Genomic DNA, 14,118 nt, shown 5'->3' on the forward strand with positions numbered 1-14,118 from the left:
GGAAGAGGCGATCAGGCGAGTGCAGGAATCGGGATCGAGCTTCTTCGACGCAGGGAAGAAGCGAGCAGGCGAGGCGTTTCTTCGGCGCAGAGAGGATGGCGAGTACGGCTGCGGCTTCGGTGCGAGAGACGGAGGCAGGGAGGAGACGAGCAGGGGTCTTCCTGTTCGCAGAGGAGCGTCCGAGCGGGGATTTCGGCGGAGTCGAGCGCTCTTCTTGTCGAGCGGGATCGGGAGGGAACCGGGCAGGAATGTCCGAGCCGAGTAGGAGGGAGTCGGGATCGAACGCAAGGAAGTCGAGCAGGAAACGCGAGCTGAGCGAGACGAGGGAGCCGGGATCGGTAGAGGCAGGGGGAAGCTGACCTGTCTCGAGCACGAGGCAGGGAAGAGGAGTTTTCGGTGCAGAGCGAAAGAAGAGAGGAACCAGACCGGAGAGCGGCCCTCAGGAAGGAGCTAAGCGGGATTGTATAGCCGAGGTGAACGTTACGCGAGATTAGGCGAGGAATTAAATTGTTTCCACATAGGCAGGGAGGTTTAATTGGAAAAGAATTAATTTTCATTTTGAATTTTGAAATTTGAAATTTAAAATCTGTGGGCTAAGGTAATTAGCCCGGGCTTAGCCTACAATCAGCTCAAGTCAAACTCAAAATGAACCTGGGTTGGGCCCGGGCCCACGCTCGCTAAAAAAAATGCACCGATTTCCGTGTCATTTGTGTGCGCGTATAACCCCAGCAATATGGGTGTCCTTCCTAGCTAAAGTTGACGTTCCGGACGCTTCGGCGCGGTCCGTTTCGTCATCCGGGGTCGTCCGGACGAGTTCGCCGACGGGCGAGCCGATTCAATTCAAAGTCGTGTGTGATGCAGTGAGTGCGTGAAATGCGGCGTTCACGAATAATCGAGTCACAAAGGGTTCACCTAAGGCTATTTGATCCTATAGGAACTCAATTTCGGGCCCTCTACATGTTGGTCCTTAGCCCTTGCAACTAAAAGTTGAGTGCTTCGAACCACTCATGCGAGTTCTTCACAAAAATGAGTCAAGAAGTGACTTGAAGTTCTACGGGAGGTGGGCTCCATTGCTAGTCCGCTAGGATTGTCAATAAGAACTCCTAAAGCTAGATCCTATGTTCTAAGAGTAGGAGACTAAGACCTCACCAAAAATGAGGTCAACACATGCATGTGTGTATGTGTCTATTTCTTACTTTCATTTTGACAGAAAAAAAAGATTAGTAATTTTATTGCATTTTTGCTTCTACTTTGGGTGCTTTGCAATGCTGTGCATGTTCCAAGTCACTATCCTTTGTCTGGAGAGTTTCAATTCACACATATAATGAGATCTTTTTTGAAGTGTTTTTAATGAGAAAACATGTTTTCAAAGCATTGAATGTTTTTAATCTGATTGATTCTTTTTTATTCTTGTGGTTTTTTAATGTTAAAGAGTTTTTTTTTAGTAGGCAACACAACTATGAAGCTTAGTAGGTAGCTCTGAGCGCTTATTCTGCTTTAGAATTGAACTATGAATGTTTATTACCAGATTCAGATGTTTACAGTATTGTAAATCATGATTATGGCAAACTTATTTCTGCTGCTTCTATAAAAATTTAAATGTATGTTACTGAAAGTTTATCCTTAATTGACCTGATAAAAAGACTATCAAGAGCTCTGATCATTAAGGCTTGTTTTGCTCAACTGCATTTGGAAACGTGGAAATCTGGTTTGGCAATCCAAGTTGCATGGGTTTTTTTTTTTAATTATGAACATATTAATGAGTAGTTTACATTCATATGCTTTTTCACAACATTTGGAATTTGCATTTTAATAGGCATTAATTTTACTGGAACTATTTGCTTTGCTGAAAAAGAAATGCAGCGTAAAAGAAATACAGTGTAAAAGTATTGTATTGGAATTATTTGGTTCAAAGTAAAATAAATACATGATTTCACATTTCAATATGCTCGCTAGTGACCGGGGGGGCGGGGGGGGGGGGGCTGGCAGGCGTCAGTGGCTGTGGCTGTCGTCCCACTGCAAAGGCTGCTGCCTGTTCTGGCAACATGGGCTACAACTTATAGTGTATTTGGAAATCGCTTAAATCTGACGAATTCTAAACACAAGTTTTCTACTGTGGGGTGAATTTCAAATTCACCTAAATTTTACATTGCATTTTGTTTTCACCCAACCAAATGCCAAAATTTTGAAAACCCTTCATTCTGTTTTCTTTACAAGACAAATACATCCGCAGGCAGTGGTTTGCGGCGACAGGAAATGAGACTGGCAGGCGTCAGTGGCTGTGGTGGCCGTCCCACTGCAAAGGCTGCTGCCTGTTGTGGCAACATGGGCTACAACTTATAGTGTATTTGGAAATCGCTTAAATCAGACGAATTCTAAACACACAAGTTTTCTACTTTGGGTTGAATTTCAAATTCACAAAAATTTTACATTGCATTTCGTTTTCACCCAACCAAATGCCAAAATTTTGAAAACCCTTCATTCTGTTTTCCTTACAAGACAAATACATGAATCCAAACAGCCGCTAAGCTTTCACTGTAGGGCTTAGCAAGGCTTGATTTAGGCAGCTTAGAGCACTGATTTGCTTTAAACAGTGTTATTAATGTTTTTTTAATGGATTCAGATGTTACAACATTGTTTAACACCGTTTATGCTACTTTTTTCTGGAAACATACAAATACTTGGTACAAGATGTTCTATTCTTAATCTACTGATAACCGGATCTCTTCTCATTAAAAATAGATTACGTTAAATTGAATTTATAAACTTGTCGCAACACATGTTTTTCATTGTTTTTAAAGTTTGGTGTGCTCATCATGAACATGCTGTGAATAGATTTGTAATTAGTTAGTAGTTAGAAGTGAGTTAATTAACTTAAAACAGCCTTACGAGCTTATAAATAATTCCATATAAGGTGATGATATAAGGAATAAATAAACTTTTCCCTTATTGTATCTTTTCATCTATTCTTCTTATTTTGAGTATTGAATTGATTGAAATGTTCAATAATGATCGGAAATCCTGTCAGAACATCTTGATTTTCTTTACTTTTATGATCAAGACACATTTATTCTGCTTTGTATTGCATTCTTTATTTTCATATATATATATATATATATATATATATATATTAATTAGGGCATTGCCGTTTTCTTTGTTAAGTGTTCAAAATGAAGTCTAACAAAATTTGTTTTAGGTAGCTCAAAGTAGTTGGTTTTTTCTTCGACAGAATTATTAATGTATTTTACCTAGCTTAGAGTGTTGCGTTTTTTTTTTCCGGTTAATACAGAAAGTTGAATCCTTAATTCATCAGATAACCTAACCCATACTCATTAAAAAATTTCTTGTTTGGGGACTGGACGCAATTTTTTTTTTAATTGTGTTTGAATTTGTGATTAATTTGCATATATGCTTTTGTACTGCAATGAAGTGTTTACAATGAAAGCTTAGTAGGATGTATTTTAGGCTGGTCAGTAGTTGTTCTTTCTTAAACAGAATTACTAATGTTTTTTTACTGTATTTAATGTCCGCTTTTTTCTGAAACTTATAAATACTTGGTATGGATAATTTGAAGATTAGTTTATCTGATACCAGATTCCTGATTAAACATGTTATGCTAAATTGAATTGGAAATATGGCGTGGAAACCCATGTTTTGTTTAGGCGTCAGCAGCACCTTTCTTTGTTTTTCTTTTATAAGCTTGATCTAATTATAATAATCTTGATTTTCTGTAAATTTTATGATTAATTACATTCATTTGCTTATGTGCTGCATTTACATTCCTATGTATTTACATATTTAACACCTAAACTCTTTTTTTTTACATTTATACCACTCAAAACTTTCATATCACATAAAAAAACCACAATTTTAACTTTTAAACAGTGAAATACACCCTCTCTTGTCTAGATAAGATGGCATATATGTAAAAATTGAAGTTTAGGTGTTAGATAGGTATATACATAGGAATTAAGTGCTATGTTGGCAAATCTTTCTTTTTATTTTCTAATATGTTTTTTTAATTGTGCATTAACAATTTCATTAGAAGTGTTCATAATTTTTCCGAGTCCATATCATCCTTGGGTCTCTTTAAGGCACATGTAAAATGTGGAAATTGGCTATATACAGTTTCATGGAAATGTTCATTCCTTTTGTTTTCTTGTTTCTTCTTTTTAGAACTCGGTTACGCCGACACCTAAATTTGAGGTGTTTATCTCTTTGTATTTGAGTTGTGTGGTTTTGTGTTATTGGAGAAAAGTTTTTTGTTTGCCCTAATTTGCTGTGGAACTTCTTCTTGGCTTATATCAAATTGATATCAAAGCATTTATTTCTATGAGGCAAAGAAGAAGGGATCGACCGTGCTCTAGTCTCTTTCCGAGTTGCCAGAGTTTCCACATAGCCAACGACGAGATCTTAGGAAGAATTGCGGCCACACAACGATAAGGTTGCTTAATACGACATACCTAGGACACAAACGACGGAATTGCAACGTACACGTCTCCTTTGCGTCGCCACCTTCGTGATTGAACCACACGAAACAACCGCGATTAAGGAGGCAGATGAGATCTTGGCTTACAAGTTGTCTATGTCGCACCCTAATCTCGTGATACAGTCGCGATTCAAGCTACTTAGGAAGGATCACAACGTACAATGCCGCTTTTGTGACTTAACCCAGCGAAACATTCGCGATCCGAGATAGCTGAGAAGCCAATGAAGGGATCGAGGGCGAGTAAATCGGACTAATTTTCTCTCGATCCGCAATACACACCTCTATCGTAACCGAAATTTGTTGTTCAAGCACGATTACAACTATCCAAAGTTATCGAGTGCACTTCTGTGATAAAAAAAAATGTTAATGACAAGCAAAGAGTAGAGAAGAAATTAAAGGAAGAGATGGGCCAAAACAAATATGGAATGCATGACCATTTCTCGTTCGTGGAGGGGTGGCTCTCGTTCGTGGAGGGGAGATTAATGACCTTGGAAGAAGTGGTGGAGAAGATCATGGAGTTTTACACAAATCAATCATCTCTTATTATGGGATCGAGTGATGACTTTTGGAACAGACGTGAGTGACAAAATTTTGAAGAAATTGTGTGGCATCAGGGCTGTCTGCTTTAGATGAAGTTGGAGCCGCATGATTGAGCAAAGGTATCAGGAGCAAATGCGAGCTGCATCACGGGAATTCCTGGGGCATTAGGGGAACGTCACTGTTGTAGGATAATCGAGAGCCACATGATCGAGCGAAGCAATTGGAAGAAGACTCAAGTGGTAACACTTGGAAGAAATAACACATCGACGGGAATGAATTGAAGTATGTTGAATTCAATGAAGGTGTTGGGAGAGAATTGAGGTGGTAGCATGAGAAATGTGACGACGTGTGATTCGGGGCTGGACAAGATCGATTCGAAGGATTGCGGCTTGGAATAGGGAATCATGGGACCACGGTGGAGGGCTGCATCCAACTTCTTTAGAGCCTTTTGTAGTTGCAGTTTTTCAATCAGAAGGTCATTCAGGTGTATAGATGGGAATGAGATAGGTGGAGATGAGTAGGGTAGTTCGTAAGGGACCGACTTTGACATTGCAACGTATATAGAAGGGAGATATGGTGGTGCTTCGTGATGACCTCAGTTTGTGAAAGATTTTGTTGATGCTCAAGACTATGGTGAGAGAGATTCAGGACGTAAGGCTGGAATTCTTGATCGAGTTACATAGCACAAAGATGCACATGATAGGGATTTGGCAAAGATTCCAGTGATCAATGCATTACGGGACGAGTTTTTTGGGGCTATGGTTGATGCAAAGCTTACCTTGGGGCTTAGCCAGATTGCTGAACTGGTTCACCAAGAGGTCTCATAGGGGCGGTTGGTCATTTTCTTGGGGAACAGGGTTGCAACCCAAGTGAGTGAGGGCCCCTCTTAGTTACTACTACTATTTATATGTTGTTTTTTCTGTTTTAGGTTTAGTTTTTGTTGAGTTTTTGTCCAAGCTAGCAGTAGGCGGCTATTTTCCCCGTCCTGAGGTATATCCAAAGGCGGGAAGTTGCTCCGACTATAACTCATACAAGGTGACGATCTTTTCCAAAGGTTTGAGGGGTGCTCCGACACTAACTCGTTCTGCGGTGATAGTTATCCTTTCACATTCGCCGACTTGCTCAATGCCATCTCCTCGACATTCCCACCCTTCCAGTTTCACTGTCGCGAACCTCCTGTTCCAACCATTGTTGTTGTCGTTGCTCCCATCCCTTTCCAAAGTTACTGTTGCCAACCTTTCCCCCGGGTTGTATCCTCCATCATGCACCCTTCTCCTCCTTACTTCCATCTGCCAACCCTAAAACCCTACCTGTAGTTACCACAGTCTTCCCTGCAGCCTCCCCTGCTGGCCGCAAGTCCCTCACGGCTTGCCTGCTCTGCCTCCACCCCCAGATCCCTTGTACTGTGTCGTATTCCCTCTAGCGCCGTCCTGCTATAGCCTTCATCACTTATCTAGTTCAGCCCATATCTCCAACAGCTCCCCACATCTCAACCCATCCAGGACAACCGCAATCCCATCCCAGCTCTCTAACAGCCACTGTAACCATTCTTATGTCTTCCCCTTATTGCCAAAACTATCTAATACCAAAGTTAACCCAAACCACAATAGGAATGAAAATATTATTGTTGAAATTAAAGTAGGTTACAATGACAGACTCTTAAAATAAGAAATAAACATAACAAACATATAAGGACATCCTAGGGCGACGACGAAGGAGAGGTGGTGATTGTAGTAGGATGCGTGTAATGTGTATTGGGGCTGTGAGGAGTATAGGAATGTTAACAAGCCATTAACATAAATTGGGTTGGGAATATGTTGATGCAGTTGGACAAAAACACAGCTGGGAGGATGGGCTTGTGGAGTGCGAGCGGATCAGAAAGGTGCGGGGAAAAATAACTGGCGGTAAGGCTAAGGCCTGGAGCGGGCGTCTAGAAGCAGAAAGATGTTGGAAAAGCAATTGACAACAATTTTATGGCTTGGAGTGGTCGACTGGAAGAAAAAAAGTTTGGGAAAAGCAAGAATAGAAGTAGAAATGTGCGGGAAAAACCACTGGCTACAGGGAAAACAAAAAGGGCAGGCTTCAGGGTGATAGTAGCGAGCTTGTGAATGAGAATATAGGGCTAGAGACAACAGGGAGGAGAAATAATGGGGATAATCACCTTCTCAAACGAGTTACGACCGAAACACTTTCTCGCTGTTGGATATAGCTCTCAGAAGGGAGAAACGCCTTAGAGACAATAAATTGAAATCAAAGACAATAAAAAACTAGACCCTAAACAACATGCAATGAATATATAATAAGATAGGTGGGAGAATAGGGGTAAAGGGGGCTGTAAATCCCACACAAAGTTTTCCACCCAAAACAGTCGGCCGGTTTAACCTCCCTGCTGGACCATTAGCCCCTGCGTCACCATCTTCCAACCACTCGGCTACCACCACAACCTCTTACCAACAAACCTACCTGTTGACCAGCCGTCACTCACCCCATTTGTCGTCGCCCTAGGGTGTCTTGCTAGATTTCTTATCGTTTATTTTCTATTTTGAAGGGTCGTCATTGTAATGTATTTGAATTTTAGCAATAATATTTTATTTCTTTTGTTGGGCATATTGTATAAAAAATGATCTTAATTTATTAGAATTATTTATTAGAATTAAATGAAAATCTGAAAATCTGACACTAAATAAGACGCAATGGAGAAAAAGGATTCATGTAGCTGACCTTACATAGTGGGATAAAGGTTTTGTTGTTGTTATTGTTATTGTTGTTTGGGTTAACTCCGGTATCATTTGATATCAGAGCTATCATAACTCTAGACCATTTTAGGCTTTCCATCATCCTCCTCACCCTTCCACCAAATTTTTTTAACTATTCCCAACCCATAGCCAAATTTTGACCTAACCCGAATTTTTCTTTGTTGATTTTCAAAATTAGTAACCCTAAATCAATTTTACTCTTTCACTCTCAACTTTAAACGTTAGTCATGTAACCAAAGATAGATGCCCGAACATTCATAAGAAGAAATACAATGAGGGATCCGTCGACTTCAATAGAAACTTACGGGCATTGAGGATGAAACCCAGGGGGACTTACCTCGATAGTGATAGGGAAAGTCGAAGAGGCGAAAGAGACAAGAATTCAACTACATTTATAGAGAGGATTTCAGTGATGAAGAAAAAAGACCATGACGCTTTGGAATCTAATATCATAGGAGACCGAAAGAGGTGACCTATGGAGGACATAAGGAATTCAGAAAAAAATGTGGATTTACTGGTGTTCGATGGAGGTATAGATCCACACGACTTTATCGAATGGTTACTATCAGTTGAGCGGATTTTCAAGTACAAAGAGATGTCAAAAGATAAAATGATGAAGCTTACAACTATCAAATCGTAATAGAGTGCCTACTTGTGGTAGGAAAACTTGCAGATGCAGAGGAAGAGAGAAGGTAATGATAAGATTACCAAGTTGGAGAAGATGTGAAAGACGATGTAGAGAAAACACCTACCTTTTCACTACTGTCATGATATGTTTCCAGGACTCCACCACCTGCAGCATAGAGACCTATCAGTGGAGGAGATTACAACGCAGTTTGACCAATTGCAGATGACGTGTGATTTGGTCAAGCCAAAGGAACACACTATAACTCACTATCTGAGGGGTTTGACGCCCGTTAGTAGTAATGTGATGCAGCTGTAGCTTTATTGTTCACTTTGAGTTGTCCAGACCTTAGCATTGAAAGTGGAAAGACAACAAAAACATGGTAGACCACCACCAGTCAGGCAACACTCACAGTTGGATACACCAGCAGGAGCACACCTCAGGAAGTTGAGAAAATTAATTCAAATAAGGATAGAGCTACTTCCAATGAGAAGAGCCTGAGAAGAGTAGCACACCTATTACAATCCCTGCCATAAAATTCTTTAAATACCATGAATTTGGGCGCATCGCCTTCAGCTACCCGATGAGTCGAGTTGTTTTTTTCTGAGCAGGGTGTTGTGGAAGAGGTTAGCAACGAGGAAACAATTATGGAACAGGGTGAGGTGTATAATCTTCCATTGGATGAATGTGAGATGCCCGTGCTTCGATGGGTTCTACAGAATGAGGATACGAGAGATTATCAGTGGCTTTGTCACAGACAGTAGTTGCACTATAAACAAGAAAGTGTGCAGTTTCATCATCGATGAAGGGAATAGTAAGAACCCGACATCTACACAGACAGTGGCGAAGTCGGGCCACATGACTCAAAGGTACTCCTAGCCGTATTTTTTGAGATGATTGAAGGAGAACAAGGTCAACATTGATGTGTGCCTAGTGGAGTTCTCGATTGGAAGCTAGTTGTAGGATTATGTGTGGTGCGATGCTGTTCCCACGAATGCCTTCCACCTGTTGTTGGGGAGACCGTGGTAATTCGACCCTAGGACTCAACAAGATGGGCTTGAGAACACCTACTCCTTCCCCAAGGATGAGAAGCACATGGTCCTTCTACCTTCTGGAAAGCTCAAGATCAGAGGTGCCATTGTCGGTAGAAAAAAAACACAAGTGGGAACAGTTTTGGTGATAATTAAAGATGATACGGTTGAGGCGTTGATTCCAGACACGGGGCAGCCACAATAGAGAGTATTTCAGAACAACATGATTGATATCTTACCACAACGACCACCATCGTTCATGGAGGCTCGTGTTAATCCAACTTCAGGCCTGGTTAAGCGACCTTTGGATTACTTTAGGAAATAGTTTAGCCGATAGTGGGATTCCGGTGTTGCTAGGATCGCTGACGAAAAAAATAGAAGCTTTAACGAATGAAGTTGAAGCTCCCCCACCCAGAGAGTCTGATGCGAGGCTTACCCTGGGGCTGAAGCGGACTACTAAACCACTTCAACAAGGGGTATCATAGGGGCGGTTGATCCTTATCTTGGGGGCTAGGTTTCCGCCCAATAGAGGTGTCAAAAATTGACTCGACATGCCAACACGAGTCAAACTCGACTAAAAAAATCTGGGTTATGGTTAACCCAAATTTTTTTAGGGGTTTGTGTCTAAGAATTCTACCAATTTATTATTCGGGTCTGGTTGGGTTGCCCCTATTCGTGTCGGGTCATACCTAAACCCGACCCGTTGACTCGAATTGATACCCCTAGCGCCCAAATGAGGGGAGGGCTCTTTAATTATCTACTACTATTTATATATCACTTTCTATGTTTTAAGTTTAGTTTTTGTTGAGTTTCTATTAAAGCTAGTCGTCGACGATTTTTTTCCCGTATAGAGCTGCATTCAAAGGCGAGAAGGCGCTCCAGCTGTAACTCGTCCAAGTTAGTGATCTCCAAGAGTTCGAGGGGTGCTTCAACTGTAATTCGCTCTTGTGAGGATAGTTATCCTTTCATACTCTTCTCATCTGCTCGCTACAATCTTCCTAGCATTCCTACCTTTCCTGTTTCACTATCACAAACCTCTCGCTCCAGCCCTTGCTGTTGCTGCTGCTCCCACCTCTGTCCGGAGTTATTGGCTCCATCCCTTCCCTCAGACAGTATCTTCTATCCCACACCCTTCTCCACCATGCTTCCAGTCGCTGACCCCAAAACCTCTACTTACAGTGGTTGAGGGCTCTTTAATTAGCTACTACTATTTATATGTCACTTTCTATGTTTTAAGTTTAGTTTATGCTTAGTTTCTATTCAAGCTAGTCGTCGACGATTTTTTTCCTGTATAAAGCTGCATTCAAAGGCGAGAAGGCGCTCCAGCTGTAACTCATCCATGTTGGTGTTCTCCAAGAGTTCGAGGGGTGCTTCGACTGTAACTCGCTCTCGTGGGGATAGTTATCCTTTCATACTCTTCTCATCCGCTCGCTGCAATCTTCTCAGCATTCCCACCTTTCATGTTTCACTGTTGCAAACCTCCTGCTTTAGCCCTTGCTGTTGCCGCTGCTCCCACCCCTGTCCGGAGTTATTGCCACCATCCCTTCCCTCAGACCGTATCTTCTATCCTACACCCTTCTCCACCATGCTTCGAGCCACTAACCCCAAAACCTCTACTTACAGTTGTCGTAGACTCACCTACAACCTCCTATGCTGGTTGCAAGTCCCTTACGCCCTACCTGCTGCGTCTCCACCCCCAGTCCCTCCTATTGTGTCACAATCCCTTTGCCGCCTACCTATGATAGCCCCAATCTTTTATCCAGCCCATCCCACATCTCCAACGGCCCTCCACAGCTCTCCAACCCATCCAGGACAACCACCATCCCATCCCAGCTCCCTGACAACCACTATAGCCATTCCTTTGCCTTCCCTTTGTTGCTAAAATCATCTTCCAACCACCCGGCTGCCACCACCACCTCTTATCAACATAACTACCTGTTGGCCAACCGCCACTAGCCGCCTTCACCATCGCCCCAGAGTGTCTTTTTAGGTTATTTATTATTTATTATTTGTTTTGAAGAGTTGCCGTCGTAATCTATTTGAATTTCAACAAAAATATTATATTTCTTTTGTGGTTTGGGTTAACTCTAGTATCAAAAGAGCTTTCCAATATTGACTTGAAGTTAAGGTACCAACAAATTCAGATGTGACCAAAGGATGCACACAACATTGCATTCAAACTCATGAGGGTTACTTCAAATTTCTGATAAATGGAAAAGATTGTCAGATGAGGACGCCACGTGGGAGCCGAACGATTTGATCCAACACTATCTTTTTTTTCCACTTTGAGAACAATGTGTTTTTTTTGGGAGGGGAGTATTATTATACAGATGCTAAGGACAATTTAGTAATTTATTATTTATTATTATGGAGTGTAAATAGAATAATATGTTTTGGATTAGGGTTATGCATGAGATTGTGGTCTTGAGACTTACGGTTAGGGTTTGGGAGGGATCCCCTACGTATTGAATTTTAGGTGTTGGGAGACTTCGCCTACCTCGTTTTGAGTTATTGGTGAGAAGTATTTTGTTTGCCCTAATTTGTGGTGAAAATTCGTCTTGGTCTGTATCAAACTTATTTCTGGCTACTTTGGAATCATTAAATTTGTGATTTATTGATATTTATATCTCAGAACCTGAAATGCCTGTTTAATCTGCAATTTATTTTTGTACCTTTTTAATCTGCAATTTACTTTTGGCACCATAGGTTGCTATGGGCAGAAGGCTTGGTATCGAAGAACCTCAACTTATGAAGCTAATGAGAGCAACGCTTCACACGCACAATGAGTGGTTTAAGCTGCAGATGGGCAAAGATAGATTCGAAGAGTTCCTTAAAATACACCGTCTTAAAGATGTCAATGCTCACTCTAAAAGCGATATTATGGCTGAGGCGCATGCGGATGTTTCAGCTCGTATTTTTTCTCAGACCACCTCCAGTTCGAGCAATAAGTTGCCAGAAGATAACAGCAGTCCATCTCAAGAATCTACGAATGAAAGCCTGTACGATGAAAATTCAATAATTAAAGTTATGGTAAGCCATGCAACTTACTGATTTACATATATATCTTTGGAGAAAATTGCCAAAGTGATTCCCCAACTCTTAATTGGGGGCTACTTTACTTTCGGTGTCTATAAAGTTCAATTGAGTCCCAGAATCATTTAATGACGGCTAAAATGGTTCTCTATGGGGATAATTTTAGCTCATAAAGAGTTTGGGGACTAATTTGGCACTTTGATCGACTCTGGGACTAAAATGGTCTCATGGAAATAGTCAGAGGACTATTTGGGCACTTTACTCCTCCGGATGACAGTGGAAGCTAGCTAATTGTGCTCACTTCCGTAAAAATATGTATTATTCTGCATTCTTGGATTATGGAGCTGTTTGGCCAAATCTTCAGTCTTGTTCTAATCGATGTGTTTGTCTGCTTCTGCTTTCTTGAACAATATAAACAAGATTTTTGGGAAAATAACCAACAACAACAACAACAAAGCCTTAATCCCACTACGTGGGGTCGGCTTAAACCACTCATTGTGCGTGTGAAGCGTTGCTCTCATTTTTGGGAAAATAACCATGAGAAAAAAATTAAGTGGTGCCTAAGCAGGGAAATAGCTTTCTTGAAAAGGTAGTTTTTGTTGTTCTGATGCGGTTGCTGCTTGTTACATTTCTCTTTCAGCTGTGATCTTAGCTGTATTTTAGTATTATTATGGGCACCGAGGGTGTTTGTGGTTGTGAGGGAACCTATGGCACGCACGTAGTCACCCTTGATAACTATGGGTGGTTGTCTGGGATGACTTCTTAGTGAAAATATTTCATGGCTGAACCAACTCACCTTTTCTCAACTCGACTTAGCCTAGTGCTATAGGTAGAAGCAAGGCTAGGATCTGACCAAAAAGACGGGTGAAAAATCAATTCATTGAGTGAAACAAAAGGCCTTTTAAGTGTGATAATCCAGTCAATAAAAAATGAGCGGATACCTGACGTTTGTAGAGATTTTTTCAATTTCTGTCATCTTCTTCAAGATTTAAGCACGATGGCACATTTTCCTAATCACTGGATATTACCCACTCGTCAAGAAATGTTTCCTGGAAGAACACCCTTTTTCTTACCATGATTAAAGGAAGCCCGACAAACTTTATCAACAATATTGGTAAAATAAATATTTTGCACTTTTCACGCTTTGGAAGAATTGCAGCTACTAGTCGTCATGCTAGGGAATATCATGAAATTCAAGAAGTTGGGCCATGGGTAGATATTGATATTGATGCAACTTTGTCGGTCAACTTTTTTCGATGGACCTTTATAAATTTTCACAGGAAGATTTTTCATGCAAAAGTTATTATTTAAGTCTTTTTTATGAAGAGTTCTTTTAATCATGCAAAAGAAATTGTTGTTTCATTTTTATAAATATTTTGTAAAGTCGTACAGTCCACAGATTAGTCACTCTAATCGTGCTAGAACTACTGACAACCTAAGAGTGTCGGGGGCAACAATCCCACCAAGAGTCGGCGAATAGCATCCTCGATCCTTTCCTCTCTCTTGTAGAAGGTCTTCGAGGTAGGAGATGCTATTCTAATAATTCCACTTCGTATCCCTCGTTTAAGCACACATAAGCAATGTCGTCATCGCCCTCGCCACCTAGACCCTAGACTTATCCTAGTCCGATGATTCATATGTGGC

General features: G+C 41.1%; 1 protein-coding gene across 1 annotated transcript in view; it reads left to right on the forward strand.

Moving 5' to 3' along the window:
* The window catches only part of LOC110032108, a 38,327-nt gene that overhangs the window by 18,851 nt on the left and 5,358 nt on the right, over positions 1 to 14,118 (forward strand). The window contains exon 11 of the mRNA XM_020735624.1: positions 12,148 to 12,471. Coding sequence (XP_020591283.1) covers positions 12,148 to 12,471 — 324 coding nt within the window. The remainder of the gene's footprint in view (positions 1 to 12,147; positions 12,472 to 14,118) is intronic.

The sequence above is a fragment of the Phalaenopsis equestris genome, unplaced genomic scaffold (genome assembly GCF_001263595.1).
Source record: "Phalaenopsis equestris unplaced genomic scaffold, ASM126359v1 Scaffold000878, whole genome shotgun sequence".
Taxonomy (NCBI): domain Eukaryota; kingdom Viridiplantae; phylum Streptophyta; class Magnoliopsida; order Asparagales; family Orchidaceae; genus Phalaenopsis; species Phalaenopsis equestris.